General features: G+C 46.2%; 1 protein-coding gene across 2 annotated transcripts in view; it reads right to left on the bottom strand.

Annotated features, from left to right (window-relative positions):
* Positions 1-21,505, bottom strand: part of cnksr1 (connector enhancer of kinase suppressor of Ras 1) — a 79,207-nt gene extending 57,702 nt beyond the window's left edge. For both annotated transcript variants that reach the window (XM_024146222.2, XM_024146223.2), the window contains exons 1-4: positions 21,245-21,505; positions 12,461-12,618; positions 7,330-7,532; positions 6,302-6,386 (exon numbers count right to left, since the gene is read on the bottom strand). In XM_024146222.2, the coding sequence (XP_024001990.1) occupies positions 6,302-6,386; positions 7,330-7,532; positions 12,461-12,618; positions 21,245-21,296 (498 nt within the window). In that variant the 5' untranslated portion in view covers positions 21,297-21,505. The remainder of the gene's footprint in view (positions 1-6,301; positions 6,387-7,329; positions 7,533-12,460; positions 12,619-21,244) is intronic.
* Positions 21,506-22,389: the final 884 nt, after the last annotated feature.

Raw genomic sequence — 22,389 nt, 5'->3', positions numbered from 1 at the left:
GTAAACATGGGCACCCTAATAGACATTATCCTGACCAACTTGCCCTCCAAATACACCTCTGCTGTCTTCAATCAGGATCTCAGCGATCACTGCCTCATTGCCTGTATCCGCTACGGGTTCGGGTCAAACGACCCCCTCATCACTGTCAAACGCTCCCTAAAACACTTCTGCGAGCAGGCCTTTCTAATCACCTGGCCGGGTATCCTGGAAGGATATTGACCTCATCCCGTCAGTTGAGGATGCCTGTCATTCTTAAAAGTACTTCCTCACCATCTTAGACAAGCATGCTCCGTTCAAAAATGCAAGAACTAAGAACAGATATAGCCCTTGGTTCACTCCAGACCCGACTGCCTCGACCAGCACAAAAACATCCTGTGGCGAACTGCAATAGCATCGAATAGTCCCGCGATATGCAACTGTTCAGGGAAGTCAGGAACCAATACACGCAGTCAGTCAGGAAAGCAAAGGCCAGCTTTTTCAAGCAGAAATTTGCATCCTGTAACTCCAAAAGTTCTGGGACACTGTAAAGTCCATGGAGAACAAGAGCACTCCTCCCAGCTGCCCACTGCACTGAGGCTAGGTAACACGGTCACCACCGATAATCCGTGATAATCGAAGACTTCACAGCATTTCTCAACGGCTGGCCATGCCTTCCTCCTGGCTACTCCAACCCTGGACACAGCTCCGCCCCTCCCGCTGCTACTCGCCCAAGCCTCCCCAGCTTCTCCTTTATTCTCTTTTTTTTTCTTTTTTTCCTACTATGTTATTGACTTGTTTATTGTTTACTCCATGTGTAACTCTGTGTTGTTGTCTGTTCACACTGCTATTCTTTATCTTGGCCAGGTCGCAGTTGCAAATGAGAACTTGTTCTCAACTAGCCTACCTGGTTAAATAAAGGTGAAATAAATAAAACAAATTTAAAAAAAATGGTGTCTGGGCCGGCAGCCTTGCGAGGGTTAACATGTTTAAATGTCTTACGGAGGCCACGGAGGAGAGCCCACAGTCCTGTTCGATCGGGTTCAAGTCCGCGCTCTGGCTGGGCCCCTCAAGGACATTCAGAGACTTATCCCGAAGCCAATCCTGAGTTGTCTTGGTTGTATGCTTAGGGTCATTGTCGTGTTGTAAAGTGAACCTTCACCCCAGTCTGAGGTCCTGATCTCTCTGTACCTTGCTTCGTTCATCTTTCCCTCGATCCTGACWAGTCTCCCAGTCCCTGCTGCTGAAAAACATCCCCACAGCATGATGTTGCCACCACCATGCTTCACTGTAGGGATGGTGCCTGGTTTCCTCGAGACGTGACGCTTGGCATTCAGGCCGAAGAGTTCAATCTTGGTATCATCAGACCAGAGAATCTTGTTTCTCATGGTCTGAGAGTCCTTTAGGTGCCTTTTGGAAAACTCCAAGCGGGCTGTCATGTGCTTTTTACTGAGCCGTGGCTTCCGTCTGGCCACTCTACCATAAAGGCCTGATTGGTGGAGTGCTGCAGAGATGATTGTCCTTCTGGACGGTTCTCYCATCTCCACAGAGGAACTCTAGTCACCTCCCTGACCAAGGCCCTTCTCCCCCGATTTCCAGGCAGACAGCTCTAGGAAAATTCTTAGTGGTTCCAAACATCTTCCATTTAAGAATGATGGAAGCCACTGGGTTCTTGGGGACCTTCAATGCTGCAGACATTTTTTGCTACTCTTCCCCAGATCTGGGCCTCGACACAATCCTGTCTCAGCACTCTACAGACAATTCCTTTGACCTCATGGCTCGGTTTTTGCTCTGACATGCACTGTCAACTACGGGACCTTGCATAGACAGGTTGTGTGCCTTTCCAAATCATGTCCAATCAATTGAATTTACCACAAGGTGGACTACAATCAAGTTGTAGAAACATAAAGGATGATCAATGGAAACAGGATGCACTTGAGCTCAATTTCGAGGGTCTGAATAATTATGTAATTACGGTATCCGTTTAAAATTTCTAGAAACCTGTTTTCACTGTCATTATGAGGTATTGCGTGTAGATTGATWAAAAAAWATATATATAATCAATTTTAGAATAAGGCTGTAACGTAACAAAATGTGGAGGAAGTCATGGGGTCTGAATACTTTCCGAATGCACCGTAGTATGTCGACCAGACCACTAACCAGACCTCCCTGATGTAGAGGGGTCGGGTTGAACGCAGAAGACACATTTCAGTTGAATGCAGTTGTGYAACTGACTAGGTATCCCCCCCTTTCCCYGTAGTAAGAAGCTCCAAGCTGCATAACATCTTAGAGAAGCCATGCTCAATATTCTAAACTACAATAGCCTATATACTGTCAAGCTTCTGTATTATTACTATCGGGCCATTTGGAAACGTATCAGATGTAAAAACTAACAGCTTTGCATTATGTTAGCCATCTCCTTCTCACATACCTCAATACGACTCCTTCAAGCAACTCTTGCTTGATCCTCTTTCCACGTTTAAATTAGCTGAGTTCAGAATTTCTGTTCTCTTTCTCTCTCCCCCCCCTCTCTCCCCCCCCCCCCCCCCACACACACTGTCCAGTTTGTACCTCTCTCTGTAGCGGACTTTGCTTGCTGTTGCCCTAACCGGTTCCGGTCCGATCTTGTCCTGTACTCTCCAGTCCTACAGAGTTAGAAGTGTACCGAGTGAGCCTATCCACTGCATTCCTACAGAGCCACTAGTCAGTGGAGCACTATAGGATCACAGCAGCTTACTCCCGGCCCAACAAAATCCTTCAGGGCACCAAAGAAAATAAACCCYGTGAGTGGGGAGGGAGGGAGGCGGGCGAACATGCACTTACAGAGAGAGCGATAGAGAGAGAGAGAGCGTGCGCACACACACATAAAACACACACACAAAGACACATGAATGCACCACACATGCACAAACCTCTGTTTTCATACATGCCGGAAATGAAAGCGAGTCCTTTATTTTCTMTGAGGACCCTGAGAGACATGGTTTACGTCCCAAATGGCACCCCTATTCCCTACGTAGCAAGGAAACAAGGATGACCCATAGGGCTCTGGTCAAAAGTAGTGCACTATATAGGAATTGGGTGTCTTCTGGGACGACACATGATCTGTCTGGCCCTTGTCACAGATTAACCAATTCTCTAGAAACAAGCAACGTAATAATCATTGAAAGCATCAGTCTCTGAAACAAGGTCACATGAGATTTGACATTTGCGTTTTGTTGCCAAGAGCTAATTTGTTGTACGTAGAGGAGGGGGATGGGGGGGGTCCGTGTATTCTGCTGACCTTAGAGCTATCAACTTGATAAATGATGCTTTGAGAGATGGGCAGAGAGGACCAAACCCACCTGTGTGGATGTCCTAAGTTATTTTGATTGAGTGTAATAGAAATTCTTATAAAACTTCAGACATATACTGTACGCTTTTTTTTCAACGACAAAACCGCCGTACAAAACTGCTGTGAAGGACATCACTCCGTCCTTTCTGTCTTATAACTCTCAGCTACCTTGCCTTGAGACTCGAGTGATTGTACTGACAAATCTGCCTTCTGCAAGCACCCGAGTCTTTTATCCTGTCCCCTAATATCCAGCATCTCTCAATGATACACATATTCCTACTTATGATAGAGGCCTATGACTATAGGTATGACTATAGGCCTATACTAAAGGTCCTCTGTAGCTCAGTTGGTTTCATTCCCGGTACCACCGGTACCTAGAATGTATGCACGCGTGTACAGTAAGTCACTTTGGATTTAAGCGTTTGCTAAATTGCCTATATATTTATTATTAGGGGAGAGTGGGGTAAGTAGAGCGATTTTTTTGTACATTTAGCATCCCTCCGTCAAGGGAAATATAGTATTCTTTCTAACAATGTCTACAATTGTTAGGTAGCTATAGTCCTACCTAACAATTCCRCAACTACTACCTTATACACACAAGTGTAAAGGGATAAAGAATATGTACATAAAGATATATGAATGAGTGATGGTACAGAACGGCATAGGCAAGATGCAGTAGATGGTATAGAGTACAGTATATACATATGAGATGAGTAATGTAGGGTATATAAACATAAAGTGGCATAGTTTAAAGTGGCTAGTGATACATGTATTACATAAAGATGGCAAGATGCAGCAGATGATATAGAGTACAGTATATACATATACATTACTCATCTCATATGTATATGTATATACTGTACTCTATATCATCTACTGCATCTTGCCATCTTTATCTTTATGTTATTACTGCATTGTCAGAACTAGAAGCACAAGCATTTCGCTACACTCGCATTAACATCTGCTAACCATGTGTATGTGACAAATAAAATKTGATTTGATTTGATTACATATATTTGAGCAGGTTGTGCATCCCTGGAAATAATCAGAATTCATGTGAAATTTTTTGAAACATTGCTTTTGTCGGACAAGCTGTCTCTTGGCACAACTTACCCCGGGTATGGGGTAATTAGAGCCGAGGGACAGGGTAAGTTAAGCTGCCTACACATTTCTGTACTGAATGAAATATTCCCAGTAACTTTTAAACCCATGTCTAATAAAGCGTCTTCATTTCCCAAACAAAATTCAACACAAATCGTTTTTTTGTCTTTGAATCATATTAAGCATCTTTTAACACGGGCTTAACACCTAACCAACACTTTGTACTTTTAAAATTAAATTATGCATTTTGTGTACGGTTTCCTAGAAACAAGGATGGCTCAATTTACCCCTAAGCACACAATAGAAGCGGGCAGTGGTTGCTCACCGGGTCCAAAAACAGGAACCAACCAAACAATGACTTCAGCGTAGAACAATACACCGTCAAAACAATCTGGCGTAATGACGAAGTCTGACAAAGTTTCACTTACTAATTACTTTTAAGTCTCATGTTTGGACAGACTTCAGACAAAAACAACAAGCCAGAATTTGGCTGGACAAAATAACCTTAGAAATCATCAACATCCCTCAAGGGCCTTCATTGTACTAACGCAGAGCCCATCACACACTCACTTCCCACCTTCCTTCCCTTCTGAGGGGTAGTGGGTTCTTACCATAGAAATAGTATGAGTAGACCGTAGATTATATTTCTATGCCGCTTTACTCAGAGAAAGTCCATCATATTCATGAATTGGCGTCAACAACGTGCTAGTATTACCGTTGGAACACAGTGAATGTGCTGAATGAGTGTGCATCGCTGCAACACTTTTGAGTCCGTTTCAAAGAGCTTTGTATTGATCTGTGAAGAAGAGGTAACGTCTATTGTCATGCCTCTTGTGTTTTGTGCGAACAACTAAAAGAGGACCACAAAAAAAAGCAAGAGAGCAAACAAAAAGCAAAGCAATTTTCGAACAAGAAAACAAACTTAAAATGATGGAAGACTACGTCCAAATTGACGCAAACTGTGCAAGCAGACAAACCAGTTAGCTACTGCAGCGCAGTACAGAAAGAAACAAAGCAGCTAAGAGGTGTAATTACCTACTTTGGCTGGAGACAATCCAGAGTTGCAAATAGGGCTGTAAGTAAGAGCACTACATATAAAACCCTGGGTCCTCTTTCTCTCCCTCTGTCTGTCTGTCTGTCTATCTGTGTCTCACGACTGCACTGCAGGTCACAGCAGGTGAACTACAGGGAATTACAAGTTGAGTTTCAGTAAACCCTTGAATCAGCTCTCTCCCTCCCCCGTTAGCTAGCTCTCTCTCCTCCCCCAGGCACGATCTACGGAAAAATCCAGGGCTCGTCTTCCTCACGAGTCACAAGTAACCAGTTTAACCATCCATTAAAAACATTCATCCATCTGCCTCACTCTTACAAAATTTCCCCATCACAAAAATACAAACACAGAATATCAACAACAGCAAAAACTCCTTCGGCAGTCAACCTGTGCTTCTTCAGGGTGCCTAAACCTAAACTATTCAAAGTATGCTGGAGATAAAGAATGCATGCATGGTCGGCGCTTATACAAGCATTCCACAATAGCAGAGGAGTGAGATTACTGTTGTTGTGCTGTGTTCAGTGGCCGATTAAACGAGCAAACCAAAAAAACACAGTGGTGGTTCCTCTTTGGAAGGCGTTTTAACCCACAAGCAGCTGGCCTGCCTCGTGTACGCTTCCTCTAAAAACAAAAATGTTCTGGTATGTATTGTTTGGTCAAACCAGAATATTTAGGCCACTCATTCAATGTGTACTTTTTCAAAATGTTGTTTATAAGGCCTAGAGTTTTTCCTGGTTAGGTTACTCCTACCTAAAAACAAAGTATTTCTTATTTCATAAAAACAAGTGTTTCTCCTGGTTTCCGTCTGTTTTGTTTGATTCCTATTGGAGCAGTAGACGTACCTTGTGTACTGTGGTCCCCAGCTCTTTACAGTGGGTGATGATGTTCCTACTGGTCGTGTAAGCACTCAGCTGGGCAAACTGGTACCTGGACACAGACAGTGAGCACAAGACGACGAAAGATATATGTCTCTTTAATGGTCTTTTCAACCAAAAACACGTATTTTCAACATAGGGTGGACAAAATGAACGGGGAAAGAGATAAATGAATGAATCTGGAAATCAAAGCAATGGCTCAACTGAATGACGCATTCATGAGGGAGGATAAGCAAATCAGGTACAGTATAATGACAGGGTTGGAACACAAACCATGGGAAATATCATAGCTACATAACTTTAGGATAGAGGTGGGTACGAATKAAAGGAAAGGAGGTAGAGAGAGAGAGGGGGCTGCAAAGTAAGAGATTAATATCAGCATTCCAAAGACCTCCATTGAGTACCCAACAAGGCGTGACAAATACGCTAAGAACTTCCACTATGTGTACACCCAAAGCAAAAAGGCCTAACAACAACTTTAGCCCTCCCAAGTCCCAGCACGAGAAGTAGGATGACTCTCAACGTATCATTATCTCGCGGCCTCTAAAGGCTGTCCAATCCCCTTACCCAAAGGGAGAACCACTGTGCTGTCACCCTAGTAACGGCTGTTACCCAACCCATGTCCGTACAAAATCGAAGCCACACTACAAAACGTAGTAGGCAACATGTTGTGCTTCTACGCAAATGTAATACCTTACATGATGGTATGGCATCATAGTGATTGGTTACAGCCTAAGAGCATATATTAACCCTAACCCTTAATATTATACATTGAAGTTATAAACTACTACATACATTACACCCCAAGACTGGGGTGAAACTCAGTCCAGTGCTCAGGCAGCCCAATTCTGATATTTTTTCCACTAATTGGTGTTTTGACCAATCAGATCAGCTCTTTTGCCAATAATTGGCCAAAATATCAGAATTGGGCTGCCTGTATAAAACACAGCCTAAATCATCACAGAAGTGATGTAAAACAGGGTTGTTTAATGTACCTGTTGAGCAGAGAGAAGAGGCCCTTGGCGGAGGTGATGAGCTCCAGCACCACCTGCAGTACGCTAGCCGGCAGCCTGGTGGCAGTCTGCCCGTCGTAGGGGTTCACCCTCCAGCGGACCTGAATGCCCATGGTCAGGGAGTGGACCACAATGCGCAGCTTCTCTGTCAGGCAGCGCAGGCTCTCCCCACCCATACCGTATGTCTGGGGAGGGAGACCGGGAGGGGAACACAGTGTGAGGCTGTTGAGATTGAGACAACCAGGGGCCAAGTTTGCTGGGAGTTCACAGACAGGTGTGTGCCTTTCCAAATCATGTCCAATCAATTGAATTTACCACAGGTGGACACCAGTCAAGTTGTAGAAACTTCTCAAGGATGATCAATGGAAACAAGATGCACCTGAGCTCAATTTYGAGTGTCATCGCAAAGGGTCTGAATACATGTAAATAAGGTGTGTTTTTTATTGTGATTACATTTGCAAAGAATTCAAAAAACCTGTTTTCGCTTTGTAATTATGGGGTACTGTGTGTAGCTTGATATAGATTATTTATTTAATCCATTTTAGAATAGGGCTGTAACGAAACAAAATATGGTAAAAGGGAAGGGGTCTGACTACTTTCCGAATGCACTGCACGCACGCACGCGCTGTTGTGAGGGCAAAAGGGGGTTTGCTTATTTGAGCTGTTCTTGCCATAATATGGACTTGGTCTGTATACCACCCCTACCTTGTCATGACACAAACTGATTGGCTCAAAAGGAAAGAAATTACACAATTAACAAGGCACACCTGTTAATTGAAATGCATTCCAGGTGACTACCTCATGAAGCTGGTTGAGAGAACGCTTTGCACACTCTTGGCAGTCATCAAGGCAAAGGGCGGCTACTTTGAAGAATATTTTTATTTTAGAATTTGTTTAACACTTTTTTGGTTACTACATGATTCCATATGTTATTTCATAGTTTGTTTTCACTATTATTCTACAATGTATATATATATATATATATTTTTTTTTACACGAATGAGTAGGTACAGTATTATTTCAAACTTTTGTTTAACTATTTTTCTTCAGGATTTTAGGAATTCTCCCACGACCCCATTTTCATATCAGACGACCCCGTATGGGGTTGCGACCCCTAGTTTGGAAACCACTGCAATAGATAATGTTCGGGAGAGGTGTGTGAGAGAGACCGATTAAGGTAATGAATAACGTTTGTGGCAATCAGCTTTGAAATCAGTATTATTTTGCATTACGGTTTGCATATTATCACAAAGTACCAGTGTAATGAATTGATGATAGCTGTAAGCTAGCAAAAGCTGGAARCTACCGGCATCTCTTCGCTTTACAGTGTTCTACAAACAGTAATGAACAGTTTAAACATTTCTACATGCCTTGCCGCATTTGTCAAGTGTGTTAACTTCTGTGCAGCATGAGCGAGGAGCTAACATTATGCAGCCCAGACTCCCAACGCAGACTAAAAGTGGAGAGCAAGGAAGCGCGCACAAACACTACATGTTAACATAGTAGCCCTTCATCTCAATATGAGTCCTTTGTAGTTCATAAACTTTACCTCCATTAGGCTAACCATAAGCCATAACAGTATTACAGTAAATACCAGCCAAGAGCTGGTCAGACCTTACCCAGTCACTAAATGCTGGGTCCATTTATTCAGACCACAGGAAAGACCAGGGTCTGTATTCATAATGAGAAGGAATGCTGATCTAGGATGAGTTTGGCCTTTTAGRTAATAATGAATAGCGTTACAACGACAGAGGAGACACAATGCTAGATGAGCACTCTTATTCGGAGATGCTTGATACACACAGCCCCTGGGCCTGTGAATCTAGAGTGCTGATCTCGGATCAGTTTTGCCTTTTAGTTAATAATGTACAAGGTCACAGGGGGGACTTGATCCTAGATCAGCACTCCTTCTCGGAGACCACTTCATTAACTCATGAAGGCCAGAAACCCTGTTAGGTTTCTGTTCTTTCTGCAACACACTTTTACAAGCGGATCAACAGCTTAGCCGTGACATCGGCGGTTACGCCACTCAAACCCACAGGCCCTGGCACCGTCTGTCAATTAATCCTCCCAGGGGAAACAAAAGCATGCTGAAACTTGGAAGTGGTGCAACAGAGTCCTCTGTTTACATTAGTGTCCTGAGAGTGACTCCCCAGAAAGTATTCGGAGAGAAAAAGCAAGTAATGGAGAAAGGAAGAAGACAGAATGCCAAATTCATTATACCAACATTTGAGGAGCAAGAGAATGAAGGGCATCTTAAAAAGAGAGAGAAGAGGAGGAAGTGAGCGTTTGCCAGTGACAACAAACTATCCCCCATACAGTCATTTGCATGAGAAGTATTAAGCGGTAGCTTCTTTTGTGTTCGGGGAATAATCGCTTTTGATGGCAGGCGAAGCGTGTCTACACAAACACACACGCTCTCACAGTCTCACGTCAGAATTAGACATTCACGCATGTTTCTCAAACATCACATTTCGAAGTCGTTCCAAACTTCAAATGTCAAAGTACTTCAGGTTAAGTTTAGGCATTAACTCTGAATGGTTAAAATAAGGGTTAAGGCTTGGGATAGGCTTCAAACTAAAACATAAAAAACAACTTTCTATCACTGGATTCGAAGATCGAACCGTTGGCACCAGAGGCAGGTGCTTACGCCCATCCTCCATCCCCATACACAACACCATAGCAAAACCGAAAACCTACTTGAAGGTAACAGCGCTTACTGTTGCCCCTAGTGGCCAGCTTCCACATCATCTCCCGACATCCTCAGACATGGACGGACGTTGAATACTGACTTGTATCACGGGTGACCTGGCTGCACATACACATCTCAACACACACACACAGTGCTCACACACAGTGCTCACACAGCGCTCACACACAGCGCTCACACACAGCGCTCACACACACAGCGCTCACACACAACCCAGCGCTCACACACACACAGCGCTCACCACCCACACACAGCGCTCACACCACACACAGCGCTCACACACAGCGCTCACACACCAGTGCTCACACTTCACTGCAAGCAAAGTGAGAGAATAATGAAAGGATATTAAAACCCCAGAGGGAGCATGAACTTAACTCAACTCTCTGATGCAATCTAGAAATAGTTGGTGAATGTCAGAGGAGTACTTGTAAGGTTAAAATAAAACCAGTTGCTTATTTTGTCTGGTACAGGCCCAGAGTTGTGTTTCTGCTGCTGCTACAGCTCTGTTTCTTTTGCCCAAATGAAAATGGTGCCGTACCGCTGTAAATACCCCACTGCATGCCATACGTGGAAGAATGGTGTTCAGTAGGCACGAAGTGTAAGAAAATGGTCCAAAATGGGGGGAGGTACTACCTAAAATTGTCCAATTAAATTGAACATCCATATGAGGCCGTTTGTTAGGTAAAGCCACGGTTGTGTTCATTAAGAGCTTGTTTTCGTTTTCCAGTGTAAAGCATTCAGCTACGATGTTCCATAATGAATACAACCTATAAGGCTTTACCTAACTAACAGCCTCACATGGATACTTCATGTTCATGATCCGGTTTAGGACCCTTGAAGCAAATACAGTACAGGAGTAGAAAGATGAGCTGTAGAGTGAAGCACTCGGGTGTTGCTCTCCTCCACTCAGCTCAAGGTCTCTCTAGCGCTTCCCATCATATCAAATTTTAATCGTCACATGCTTCATAGACAACAGGTATAGACTAACAGGGAAATGCTTACTTAGGGGTCCTTTTCCAACAATGCAGAGCTAAAGATCAGATTTAAATAGTCGCACAGTGAGTAACGAATAACAATAAAATGGCTATATATAGGGAGTAGAAATTAACAAGGCTACAGTTGAACTCGGAAGTTTACATACACCTAAGCCAAATACATTTAAACTCAGTTTTTCACAATTCCTGACATTTAATCCTAGTAAAAATTCCCTGTCTTAGGTCAGTTAGGATTACCACTTTATTTTARGAATGTGAAATGTCAGAATAATAGTGGAGAAAATGATTTATTCCAGCTTTTATTTCTTTCATCGCATTCCCAGTGGGTCAGAAGTTTACATACACTCAATTAGTAGTTGCTAGCATTGCTGCCGCTCTATCCTGCCGATGCAGAGAAAAACCAGTCTAGATTTATTTTAACCGTGTCCTCGTCCAGCCACGACTCGGTAAATCATAGGATATTCCAGTTCTTCAGGTCCGTTGATAGGATAGTCTCAAACAGAGTTTGTCTAGTTTGTTCTCCAGTGATTGTACATTTGCCAATAGAACAGAGGGCAGAGGCGGTTTACTCACTCGCCACCATAGTTTCATCAGGGTGCCCCACGTTGCCCTCTATATCGGAGTTTCATCAGGGTTCCCCACGTCGCCCGCTAAATCGTCATCTTTTCCTCCTCCGAGTGTTGGGGATTAGGGCCTGGTTCCCAGGTGAGCAGTATGTCAAGGTTAGTGATTTCAACGTACGGAAGAAAAAAAAGGAACGATCAGCGCAAAAAGGACACAAAAATGGTCAAGAGCGAATAAACCGTCCGCTATACATCCCGGCGCCATTCCATATAGCCATACAATGCACACACTGTACCACCAGCCCTAGCCTACTATAGAACCCAAGAAGAATGTATAGTAGTGTCCCCTATGGCAAATGGCCTTTCTAGGCTGAATCCTAACTTAAGAAACATCAATGCATGGATGTCAATGGCAGATTGGGAGGGTTCTGGACTTTATTGCCAATCTCCTCCTTCCACAAATAGCCATTACCACCTGGAAAGCAGTGGCGCTGTAATGGGAGATTATTTTAGTGCCGGATTAAAATGACATGAAATGCAAAGAATGTCAAAATTATTTGATTATCTCCTGGAATTAGTTTAGACCAAGTTATCAACTCTATGCACATCTCAAGTTAGTCTTGGGCYCTCTATCAATATATAAAAACAATAATATTATACCATTTAGCAGCCGCTTTGACCCAAAGCGACTTAATCACGCATGCATACATTTTATGTTTGGGGTGGTCCTGGGGATCGAAGCCACTGTCGTGGTGTTGCACGCACCATGCTCTACAGTAACAACTAGGCTATAGAGGACCACTATGAGACACCCAGCCCCTAGAAAGCAACAGCCCAGGCCTCACCAGGGAGCACAGCTTCTCCACGGCCTCGAGGATCAGCTCCTGGTGGCCAATCTTCTGGACGCCCAGACGCTCCAGGTCCTCGGAGGAGAGCTGAAGCAGTTCCAAACCAGTCACCTGCCACTCTGTGAAGGGATACTGCTGGAGAGGGACGTCCAGACCTGGAGAGAGACCACACATGGATAATCATAGCATTTTTCAAGCTTTTATTAACATAAGTGACAAATGTGTACATTTTAGTTTTTGCCCTAGCACTAACACACTTGATTCGACTAATCAACCAATTTTGGTTGGTCCGGACCAAATCTGAACAAGTCTATGTTTCACGAGCTTGAATATCAAAGTAGAGCGCATTACAGCTCAGTAGAGTACAGCACAGAACAGTAGAGTGGATAAAGTTCAGTTTCAGTAAAGTACAGTAGAGTTCAGTACATTATACTCAACTCTAGTGTGCTCTACTTTTCTGTACTAAACTCTAATCAACTTGTTTAAACTTCACTGTACTCAACTGTGCTTTACTCTGTTTTCTAATGTAGGCCTACTGTACTTTGCTGTCCAAACTTATGAAACAGACATCTATGATTGGTTTCTTAAACAAGGCAAATAATGTGTCAAAAACGAAAAATAAGTGTTTGATATTAGTTGCCAGGGGTCTTTACAATCAACATTATTGTTTTGATCCATTTCTAATACACTTTAAGACTTTTTCTGGTTGATGTTTTCTAAGACCCCTTTTCCATCTGTTCGATCAGAAATCAAATGGTTGAAAAATGAATTATATATATATGCCTTAGTTTCTCAAAAATATAGACTCTTTGCTTTCATTTGACACCCAAGTTGACATGCTCTGATGAACTTTAAAATGTTGGTGCTCATAGGTCTGTTTACATGGAAATGCCCTAAACTCGTTTATAATGAGCAAGCAGACCCTCCAATAAAGTGTTAACCATCTCTCTCATCATATTTGTCCATATCACAACAGCATTACCGGGGTCATTATCTGTATCCTCATCATCACCGTCAGGGCCAGCCCTGGTCATAAGCGGCCGCTAGGGGCCCTGACCTCCAGGGGGCCCCCATTGATTTTATTAGTCATTCTCACTCAGATATCATATTAACATGGCATATTGCATGACAAAATGTGTACAATTGCAGGAAATTAGCTGTAAAACTGCACATTTTCCACACCGCCCCATGGAAAAATGAGTAGAATTGCATGAAATTGATTCTAAAATTGCTATATCTTCTTCCCGCCCCATGACAACTTTTTTAGAAGGTCTGCAAACTTGCTTTAAAACTGCAAAAATGTTCTGCGACCCATGGCAAAATATGTAGAATTGCAGGAAATGAACTCTACAAATTCAACTTTCCTCTCTGCCGTCAAGAGGGGGTCCATTTAAAATGTTTGGAGGTGGGGGCCTCCAAACAACATTTTGCTTAGGGCCACCAAAAGGCTAGKGCCGGAACTGATCACCATTATCGTCATGGCCATCAGCATTGCATTATTTTCAACACAGAGGAGAGGATGCCTCATGATTTACTTAATCCAGTATTGCGATAGTTACCCAGATATAATAATTACCTGTTCCACGCATGGTAAAACAGGAACTGTTTACTCCGTCAGTGGCTAATTGGTGTGCTAATGCTAAACAAATGAAAAGACTGTAGGGTCACTTAAAGGTCGGCGGACAGCCCTTCAAAACAGCCTGGGACTCCATCATAATGACTGGTCGTACATCAGGTTGTTTACGCCAATCAGCACTCGCTTGCTTCGGTCTAATGCTAATTAGTGCTAATTAAGTGGATGGATGCAAGCTCTGGGGGCAGCTAGCTATCCTTATGCTACATTGTAATAAGCATTAGCATAGCATTCTCAGGTGCCATAATGGTAAGGTGAGAGCGGGTAAATTAAGTCAAAGGACACTGAACAAATGTCTAATCTGAACCAAAATTTGAAAAAAATAGGGTGGCATTAATTTACCATGCAGACAAAGAGGTTAAGCCAAAGGCCAAACATGTTTGATATACAAATCACATAACATACACTGGAGGGTGAGTTGCTTTCAAATGTCAAAGACTATCTGGAGTGTTTTAAAGATTTCTCTCTGTTCCCTGGTACAACAAAAAGCATATAATCACAATGTTCACATGTTATACACCAGGGGTCTCGAACAGGTAGATCGCGAGCTACCAGTAGCTTGCAGCCCACCTATCAATTCTGAAAGTACTGTAACGACCCGGTATTGTGTTCTGTGTTTGTGGGTGTGTTATGGTTCTCATGGCTACTAGCAGGGGTTAAATATGTCAGGACAGATGGAAAGGTTGGGGGGGTATGATGGGTAATACCGCGGGATTTGGAAATGCATAAATAGGGATTACTGTCTCATTGTTCTCTCTCTTCTGTTCGTGCCTTGATCTGTTCCTATGAGAGTGACTCTTGACCCGACAGGGTAACATTGTGTACGTTCGGCATTTAGCGGCGTGGGTTGTGCCGAACAATAGCCCAGTTTATGATAAACCTGTGTTCTGACCTGCACACTAGAGTCCGTCTCTTTTCCCTTTATGACCCAGCCGGGTCATTACATTGGTGTCAGAAGTGCTTTCGAACTACGGGATAGAGACTAGGCGAGTTAGCTGTTCAGTATAGGCCGGGTGGCGTTAGCGTGACTCGCATCTACGGTCTGATGCTTGGGGCGAGGCAGAAAATTAAGGAGAGTCGGACAAAGTGTCCGTGGTGGGCTCGGGGGTACCCGGTCGGGAGGGTCAGGCGGCGACTGCCGTAGGAAGGCTGGAGAGTCACATGGGGGAGTTAAATTGTCAGTCAGCAAGATGGCAGAACTGGCGGGTTTTCCTTCACAACGCTCGAGAGCAGACGTCACGGCGACGGGATATCGACGTCACCGGGTGCGGAAATGGCTGGGCCTGCTAAGGTAAACAGAGATGGCGGCGACCTATTGCCATTAGCCACGGTAGCGGCTAAACTACCAAAGTTCAATGGACAAGGTAAATGGAAAGTTTTTTTCACTCAATTTGAGTTGTTGGCTAGAGCCGGGAGGTGGTCTGACGAGACGAAAGCGTTACAGCTTCCTGAGCCTGGCAGAGCGGCGTCGGAATGCCTGCTAACGCTAGCCCCGGACGAAAGGGACGACTATGGTGCGCTAGTGGAGGCATTGGGGGGCCGTTTCGGCGGCGACGCGCAGCCAAACATGCTGCGGATTGACTGAGTAACAAAAAGAGACTTCAGGGGATCATTAAAGGCGTTGGCAAGTGATATTCTGAGCCTGACCAGGCGGGCTTATGCAACTATGCGATTGGGGTGCAGGACGAGCTGGCACCGGGACAGTTTTATTAGAGCGCTCTCTTCCACCGAACTGGGTAGCATGTTCAGATGGCGGACCCACCATCTCTGCGGGCTGCAGTGGAGATAGCCAGGAAGAGGGAGCTGATCTGGGGTGAGGGAGTGAGAGTGGAAGTCGCCAGTCAACCAGAGGTGAGAGCAGCGGTGGCTGGGGTGCCAGGGGTCACAAAACCGGAGTGGGTGACGAGTTGGGCGGGCTAGTCAAGACTGCTTCGCTTGTCATGGAGAGGGGCTCCAGCAACATCGCAGTGTCAGCTCAGCTCCTATTGTCTGCTGGGGTTGTGGCCAGCCTGGCCACATTCAGCGAGAGTGTGACAGATTCCCCCGTCACCAGGGAAACGACAGCGGTTTCGCGCGCAGGGGGCTGCGTGGGCCCACCCCCCCCCCCGAACCCACTGTAAGCAAAGAAGGTACCCAGCAGCGCCGACAGAGGGTGGGGACCTGCTCCCCCAGGGTGTAGCTGCCGCCGGGTTTCCTAGTCCTGTAGTTGTGGTGGGACGTACCACCGTTGGGGACTTCTGCAATGTCATCGTCAAGGTAAGGGGGTGGAATGTTTGGCCCTGGTCGACACGGGCTCTACAGTAACCCTGGTGAGACCAGACATACTACCTGTTGGGGTGCGGGTGGAGCCGACCCTTGTCCAGCTACGGACTGTCACGGGGGAGCTAGCCCCCATGTTAGGGAAGTGTCAGCTATCTGTGACCGTGGGGGGAGAACTGTGGGTGTCCGGTGTGGGTAGCAGCGGTGCAGGACCCCTGTATACTGGGAATGGACTTTTTGAAAAAACTGTGGGGTCTGTTGGACTTAGCGTCGGCACTTTGAGGCTGTCGGGGGGGCCCACAGTGGGAATGTCGCCTTCGGCAGGGCCAGCAGGGGGCAGGGCTGTCCCTCCGTCTTCCTCCAAGCTTGCAGAGACTCCACCGGTCATCCGGCTGCTCCCTTGGTCGTTGTGCCTCCCAGCAGCTGTCTCCGGCGGCGACGGCCTTCACTCCCCATCATGGTGCAAGCACAGGCAGCCAGTAGCCCAAAATACACTGGCTCCTTCACCCATCAGCCGCGACGGGGGGAAGGAGAAGCTATCGACGCCGTCGAGGCTGTGTGGCTGAAGAACTGTCAGGGTCTGGATGAGGACAACAGAGACAGTTAAAGCAGCTGCTGTTGGACTTTAAAGATAGCTTCGCTTGGGGGGAAGATGAGGTAGGACAAACGCACCTAGTCCAGCACGAAATAGACACTGGGGACGCCCGACCATTAAAATTCGGCCCCGTCGTATTCCCTTGCCAGGAGGGAAGCAGCAGACACAGCTATTGTAGACATGTTGCGGGCTGATTTCATTGAGCCATCAGATAGCCATGGTCCGCGCCGGTCGTCATGGTGCTAAGAAAGGGGTAAACTTAGGTTTTGTGTTGACTACAGGGGCCTAAATTCTGTCACCACTAAAGACTCTTATCCCCTACCGAGGATTGATGAGTCGCTAGACCACGTGAGAGGGTCCTCGTGGTTCTCCTCCCTTGATCTGCGCAGTGGCTATGGCAGGTGCCCCTCTCGCCAGGGGCACGTGAAAAAACGGCCTTCTCCACGGATAGGGGCCATTGGCAGTTCAAGGTGCTGTGCTTCGGGCTCTGTAATGCTCCTGCCACCTTTGAGAGGCTCATGGACAGAGTGCTGGCGGGGTTCCGAGAGACGAGTGTGTTGTGTACCTAGACGACATATTGGTGCACGGCACATCGTTTGAGGGGCACTGGGGGCAATTAGGCGAGTGTTGGAGAGGATCTCGGGGGCGGGGCTAAAATTACACCCGGGAAAGTGCCATTTCATGCAAAGGGAGGTGGCGTTCCTGGGGCATCAGCTGGGTGGTGAGGGCATCAGCACGATGCCAGACAAAGTAGAGGCTGTGAGGGGGTGGCCAGTTCCAGGGGGGAAAAAAGAGGTTAAGAGCTTCCTGGGGCTGGCATCCTACTATCGTAGGTTTGTGAAGGGGTTTGCGGGGGTAGCGGCTCCTTTGAACCACCTTCTCAAGGAGGACACTGTTTTTCAGTGGACCGAAGAGGCACCAGCGGGCGTTTGAGGCCCTCAAACGTGCCCTGATGGAGGCCCCTGTCCTGGCCTCACCAGACCCGAACCGTCCGTTCATCCTGGACACCGACGCAAGCAATGAGGGCTTGGGGCTGTGCTGGCTCAGCGTGGCCCTGATGGGAACACGTAGTAGCTTATTACAGCAGAACTTTTGATAAGGCTGAAAAACGCTACTGCGTGACAAGGAGAGAGCTTTTGGCTGTCGTGGCAGCAGTACGCCATTTCAAGTACTACCTGGGGGGCCTGCCGTTTGTGGTCCGGACGGATCACTCCGCCTGCAGTGGCTTCTCTCCTTCAAGGAGCCAGAGGGTCAGATTGCCCGCTGGCTGGAGGAGCTGCAACCCTACGACTTCCAGGTGGAGCACAGAGCCGGCCTTCGCCACAGCAATGCAGACGCCTTGTCCCGCCGCCCTGTGCTGAGGATGGCTGTGGGTACTGCGCCAAACGGGTGGAGCGAGAGAGAGAACTGTGCAGGGAGGAGGGAGTCACCGCCACGGTGAGTCAGCTGAGTGTGACAGAGTGCCGGGAGCTTGAGGCTGTGGACGTTGGGAGTGGAGGCGTCGCCAGGAGGAGGACGCAGAGCTGCGTCCTGTGCTGCGGTGGGTGGAAGAGAGAAGACGACCGCCGTGGGGGGAAGTAGCCCCTCTATCACCAGTCACCAAAGGACTGTGGGTAAATTCACAGTCCTTAGAGTGGCTGAGGGAGTGCTCCAGAGGGGGTGGAAAAAGCCAGCGACTGGAGAAATTACGTGGCAGGTAGTGGTGCCCAAAAGGCTGCAGGGGAGCGTGTTACGCAGCTTCATGGGGGAGTAGGCGCAGGGCATTTTGGGGTCTCCAAACGTTAAAGCGCATGCGTAAAGGCTTCTATTGGGCAAGGCACAGGAGGGATGTTGAGGACTTTTGTAGGCAGTGCGACGAGTGTGCTGCTAAAAAAGGACCTCCAGGTCAGTCACACGCCCTCCTACAACAATTCCCAGTAGGGGAGCCCATGGAGAGACTGGGGGTAGACATAGTAGGGCCGTTTCCAACCACAGACAGCGGTAACAGGTGGATTCTAACCGCCATGGACTACTTCACCAAGTGGCCGGAGGCTTACGCTCTCCCAGACCAGGAGGCGGGGACAATAGCTGATGCGTTGGTCGGGGGAATATCAGTCGGTTTGGGGTGCCACAGTCTATTCACAGCGACCAGGGAAGAAACTTCGAGTCACGGGTGTTCTCAGAGTTGTGTAGACGGTTAGGCGCGGAGAAGACGCGCACTACTCGCTTCACCCCAGAGTGATGGGCTGGTGGAAAGATTTAACGAACATTAGCACAGCAGCTGGCCATCGTTACCTCAAAACACCAGAGAGATTGGGACACCCACTTACCGTTTATTCTTATGGCGTGTAGGTCGGCTGTTCAAGAATCGACTGCGTGCTCCCAGCAACTACTAATGTTAGGTCGTGAGTTGCGCACCCAGCCGAACTGACGTTTGGCCACCTCCTGATAATGACGACGGGGTTTTGCCTGGCCCGAACTATGTGTGTCGTCTGCAGAACCGGTTAGAAGCGGCTCACACCTTCGCAAGAGAGCAACTCGAAAACGCAGGGGTGCGCCAAAAGCGCCACTACGACTCGCGCGCTAGGGGGAGGCACTTTGGAGCGGGAGAATGTGTGTGGCTTCACAACCCCACGCGCAAGAAGGGGCGGTGCCCAAAGCTGGACAGTGCATGGGTGGGGCCGTGTCTGGTGATAGAGAGAGTGGGGGAGGTGACGTACCGGGTGGAGGTTCCCCCACGGAGCAGGAAGGTGGTGGTCCACCGGGATCGATTGGCACCCTACAGAGGGAGGAAAACGGTAGGGAATGGGAGTGAGGGCTCTGATGTGAGCCCACGGGAACAGTCTAACGAGGAGACTCTAGCACAACCTGAGCCTGGGGAGGGGGCTGCTTCTTCGGAGGGCGCTGGAAATGACATTGAGGCAGAGGAGCGTTCTGGGGGGCCACCGCTGAGAGTCACGGGGAGGCCCAAGAGACTGATGCGACCTCCGGGTCATTTTAAGGATTTTGTTGTGTAACCCTAGGGGCTAGGGTTTAGAAAGGGGGGGGGCTATGTAACGACCCGGTATTGTGTTCTGTGTTTGTGGGTGTGTTATGGTTCTCATGGCTACTAGCAGGGGTTAAATATGTCAGGACAGATGGAAAGGTTGGKGGGGTATGATGGGTAATACCGCGGGATTTGGAAATGCATAAATAGGGATTACTGTCTCATTGTTCTCTCTCTTCTGTTCGKGCCTTGATCTGTTCCTAWGAGAGTGACTCTTRACCCGACAGGGTAACATTGTGTAYGTTCGGCATTTAGCGGCGTGGGTTGTGGCCGGAACAATAGCCCAGTTTATGAATAAACCTGTGTTCTGACCTGCACACCTAGAGTCCGTCTCTTTTCCCTTTATGACCCAGCCGGGTCATTACAGTACATACATTTTCTATGTGTTCCTTCGAAAACTCCCATTAACATAAAGCTTCCCAGCTACTATCCATTTAAAGCCACATTGACAATATCCCACCCCTGGTTAGCGACTATACTATTGGATTAAAAAGCCAAACGTTACACAATATCTGCAAACAAATTTCCAGTTTTATTGACAGTTTGTCTGTTAAATGCACGCATGTCTATCACTCTGTATGTAGCCAGTTCGCGATACTAATGATAACCGCTCGTGGGTAGACAAAGACTTTCCCCAAAAAMCTAAATTAAATGTTAACAGTAAAGTACGTTAACCTGACAGTTCTATAGCACGATTATTTGCATCAATTAGGTGGCGATTGTTCTGCAAATTCTGCCATGACATATGCAGCAGTAGGCCCAACATGTTAATCATATATGGAAAAATGCTCTTATGACAAAAAACATTAGCCTACAAGCAAATGAAAGAAACTTTGAAGCTGTGTAACTTTACAGGCTTGAACTGTAATAACATAATTGGTGGTAGTTTCTAAGAATGTCAGAAACATTTGAGTAGCCAGTCCGGTTTTCTACTCGCTGCAAATGACAACTCAGCATTTGGTGTAATTTAGACTCGTTTGGCTGCTTTAATAAAACAGCACACTCCAATAGTTATACATAATCAATAACTGATACATGTAGGAAGTGAACTATTGTCGGCCTATTCGCGCTTTGGTCAACTTGTCCTCCTTGTCGACACAGTACAAAACATACGATCACTTTATGAAATGGCCATTATCAACTTCACTTCCTCATTCCACCTACACCTCCCCTTCCAAGCGGATTTGTGTCGGTTTTACTTAAGACTACCTGCGTGCAAACCGAATTAAACGCACCTGGCAAACACAAAAAGCGCCGTTAATAGCCTACCTTTGAGCCAGTCGCTTACTCTCTCCTTGCTCCACGACGTTATAGGCTCCATGCTTGGAGTCCTGGGAACGTTGATTCAGTTATTCCCAATCGAATTCCTCAACGGATTCTACAAGGGATCAGAGGAAGGAACAATTCATCTCGACAACAACGATGATGATGATGATGATGATGGGCACTCCCATTTACAGGTAAATCCCCAGGGAACCAATAGCATGAAGCTGTCTGCCCGTGATTCAGATGCTCATATTTTCTTCACACTCAGTTTGGAGCGGTGGGAGTGGTCGAATTAAATAATATTAGTCTAAAAGAAAAAAAATCCTTCAAACTTTAGACTATAATTTGATGAAGGATTAAACGAAAGCACGGGAACGAGTAGTGAAGGCTGGTCTTTATTTGTCGACTTAATCCTTATTCCTTAATCTTTCCCAAAACAGTGCGTTGCTTTCGGGAATTGGCTTTGTTTGTCAAGAGTGGAGTGAGGAGTTTTTTCTATTTTAGCCTTGGTGCTAAGTGTAATGCAGCAACTCTACTGTAACTATACTACTAGTTATTAGGCATGCTCTGTAATATAGTTTACCATTGTATGTGAGTTGTTTTGTTTAATTATTTATGTACTAACATAGGCTATTTAAGCAATAAGGTACGAGGCGGTGTGGTATATGGTGCCTGGACACAGCACTTAGCCGTGGTATATTGGCCATATACCACAACCCCCCGAGGTGCCTTATTGTTATTATAAACTGTTTTCCAACGTAATTAGAGCAGTAAAAATAAATGTTTTGTCAGCCAATCAGCATTCCGGGCTCGAACCACCCAGTTTATAATCATGCATAACGTAACTGACACGCTTCAGTTGGGAACATGCACATGATCAACACATCAAAAAATGTACCCATCATATCCAATAATGATAAGTGCGTCTCCTAAATAAATACAACGTCAAATGTAATGAACATTTTCTGTAGAAAATAACTTACTGGTATTATAGACTTTATTATTGGTGCCTGTCAGTTCATAGTTGGACTCAGTTTGAATTGGAATAGTAAGGAAACAGTTGTGAAATGTGTTGGGGAACCATTACAAAACAAGTACAGTACTGAATGAACCTCAGAAATCAAAGCTGGATAAAAGGCCAAGGCATC

This window comes from Salvelinus sp. IW2-2015, unplaced genomic scaffold (genome assembly GCF_002910315.2).
Source record: "Salvelinus sp. IW2-2015 unplaced genomic scaffold, ASM291031v2 Un_scaffold16326, whole genome shotgun sequence".
Classification (NCBI taxonomy): domain Eukaryota; kingdom Metazoa; phylum Chordata; class Actinopteri; order Salmoniformes; family Salmonidae; genus Salvelinus; species Salvelinus sp. IW2-2015.
Note: the sequence above shows the minus strand (reverse complement) of the source record. Positions and strands in the feature narration are given on the sequence as shown.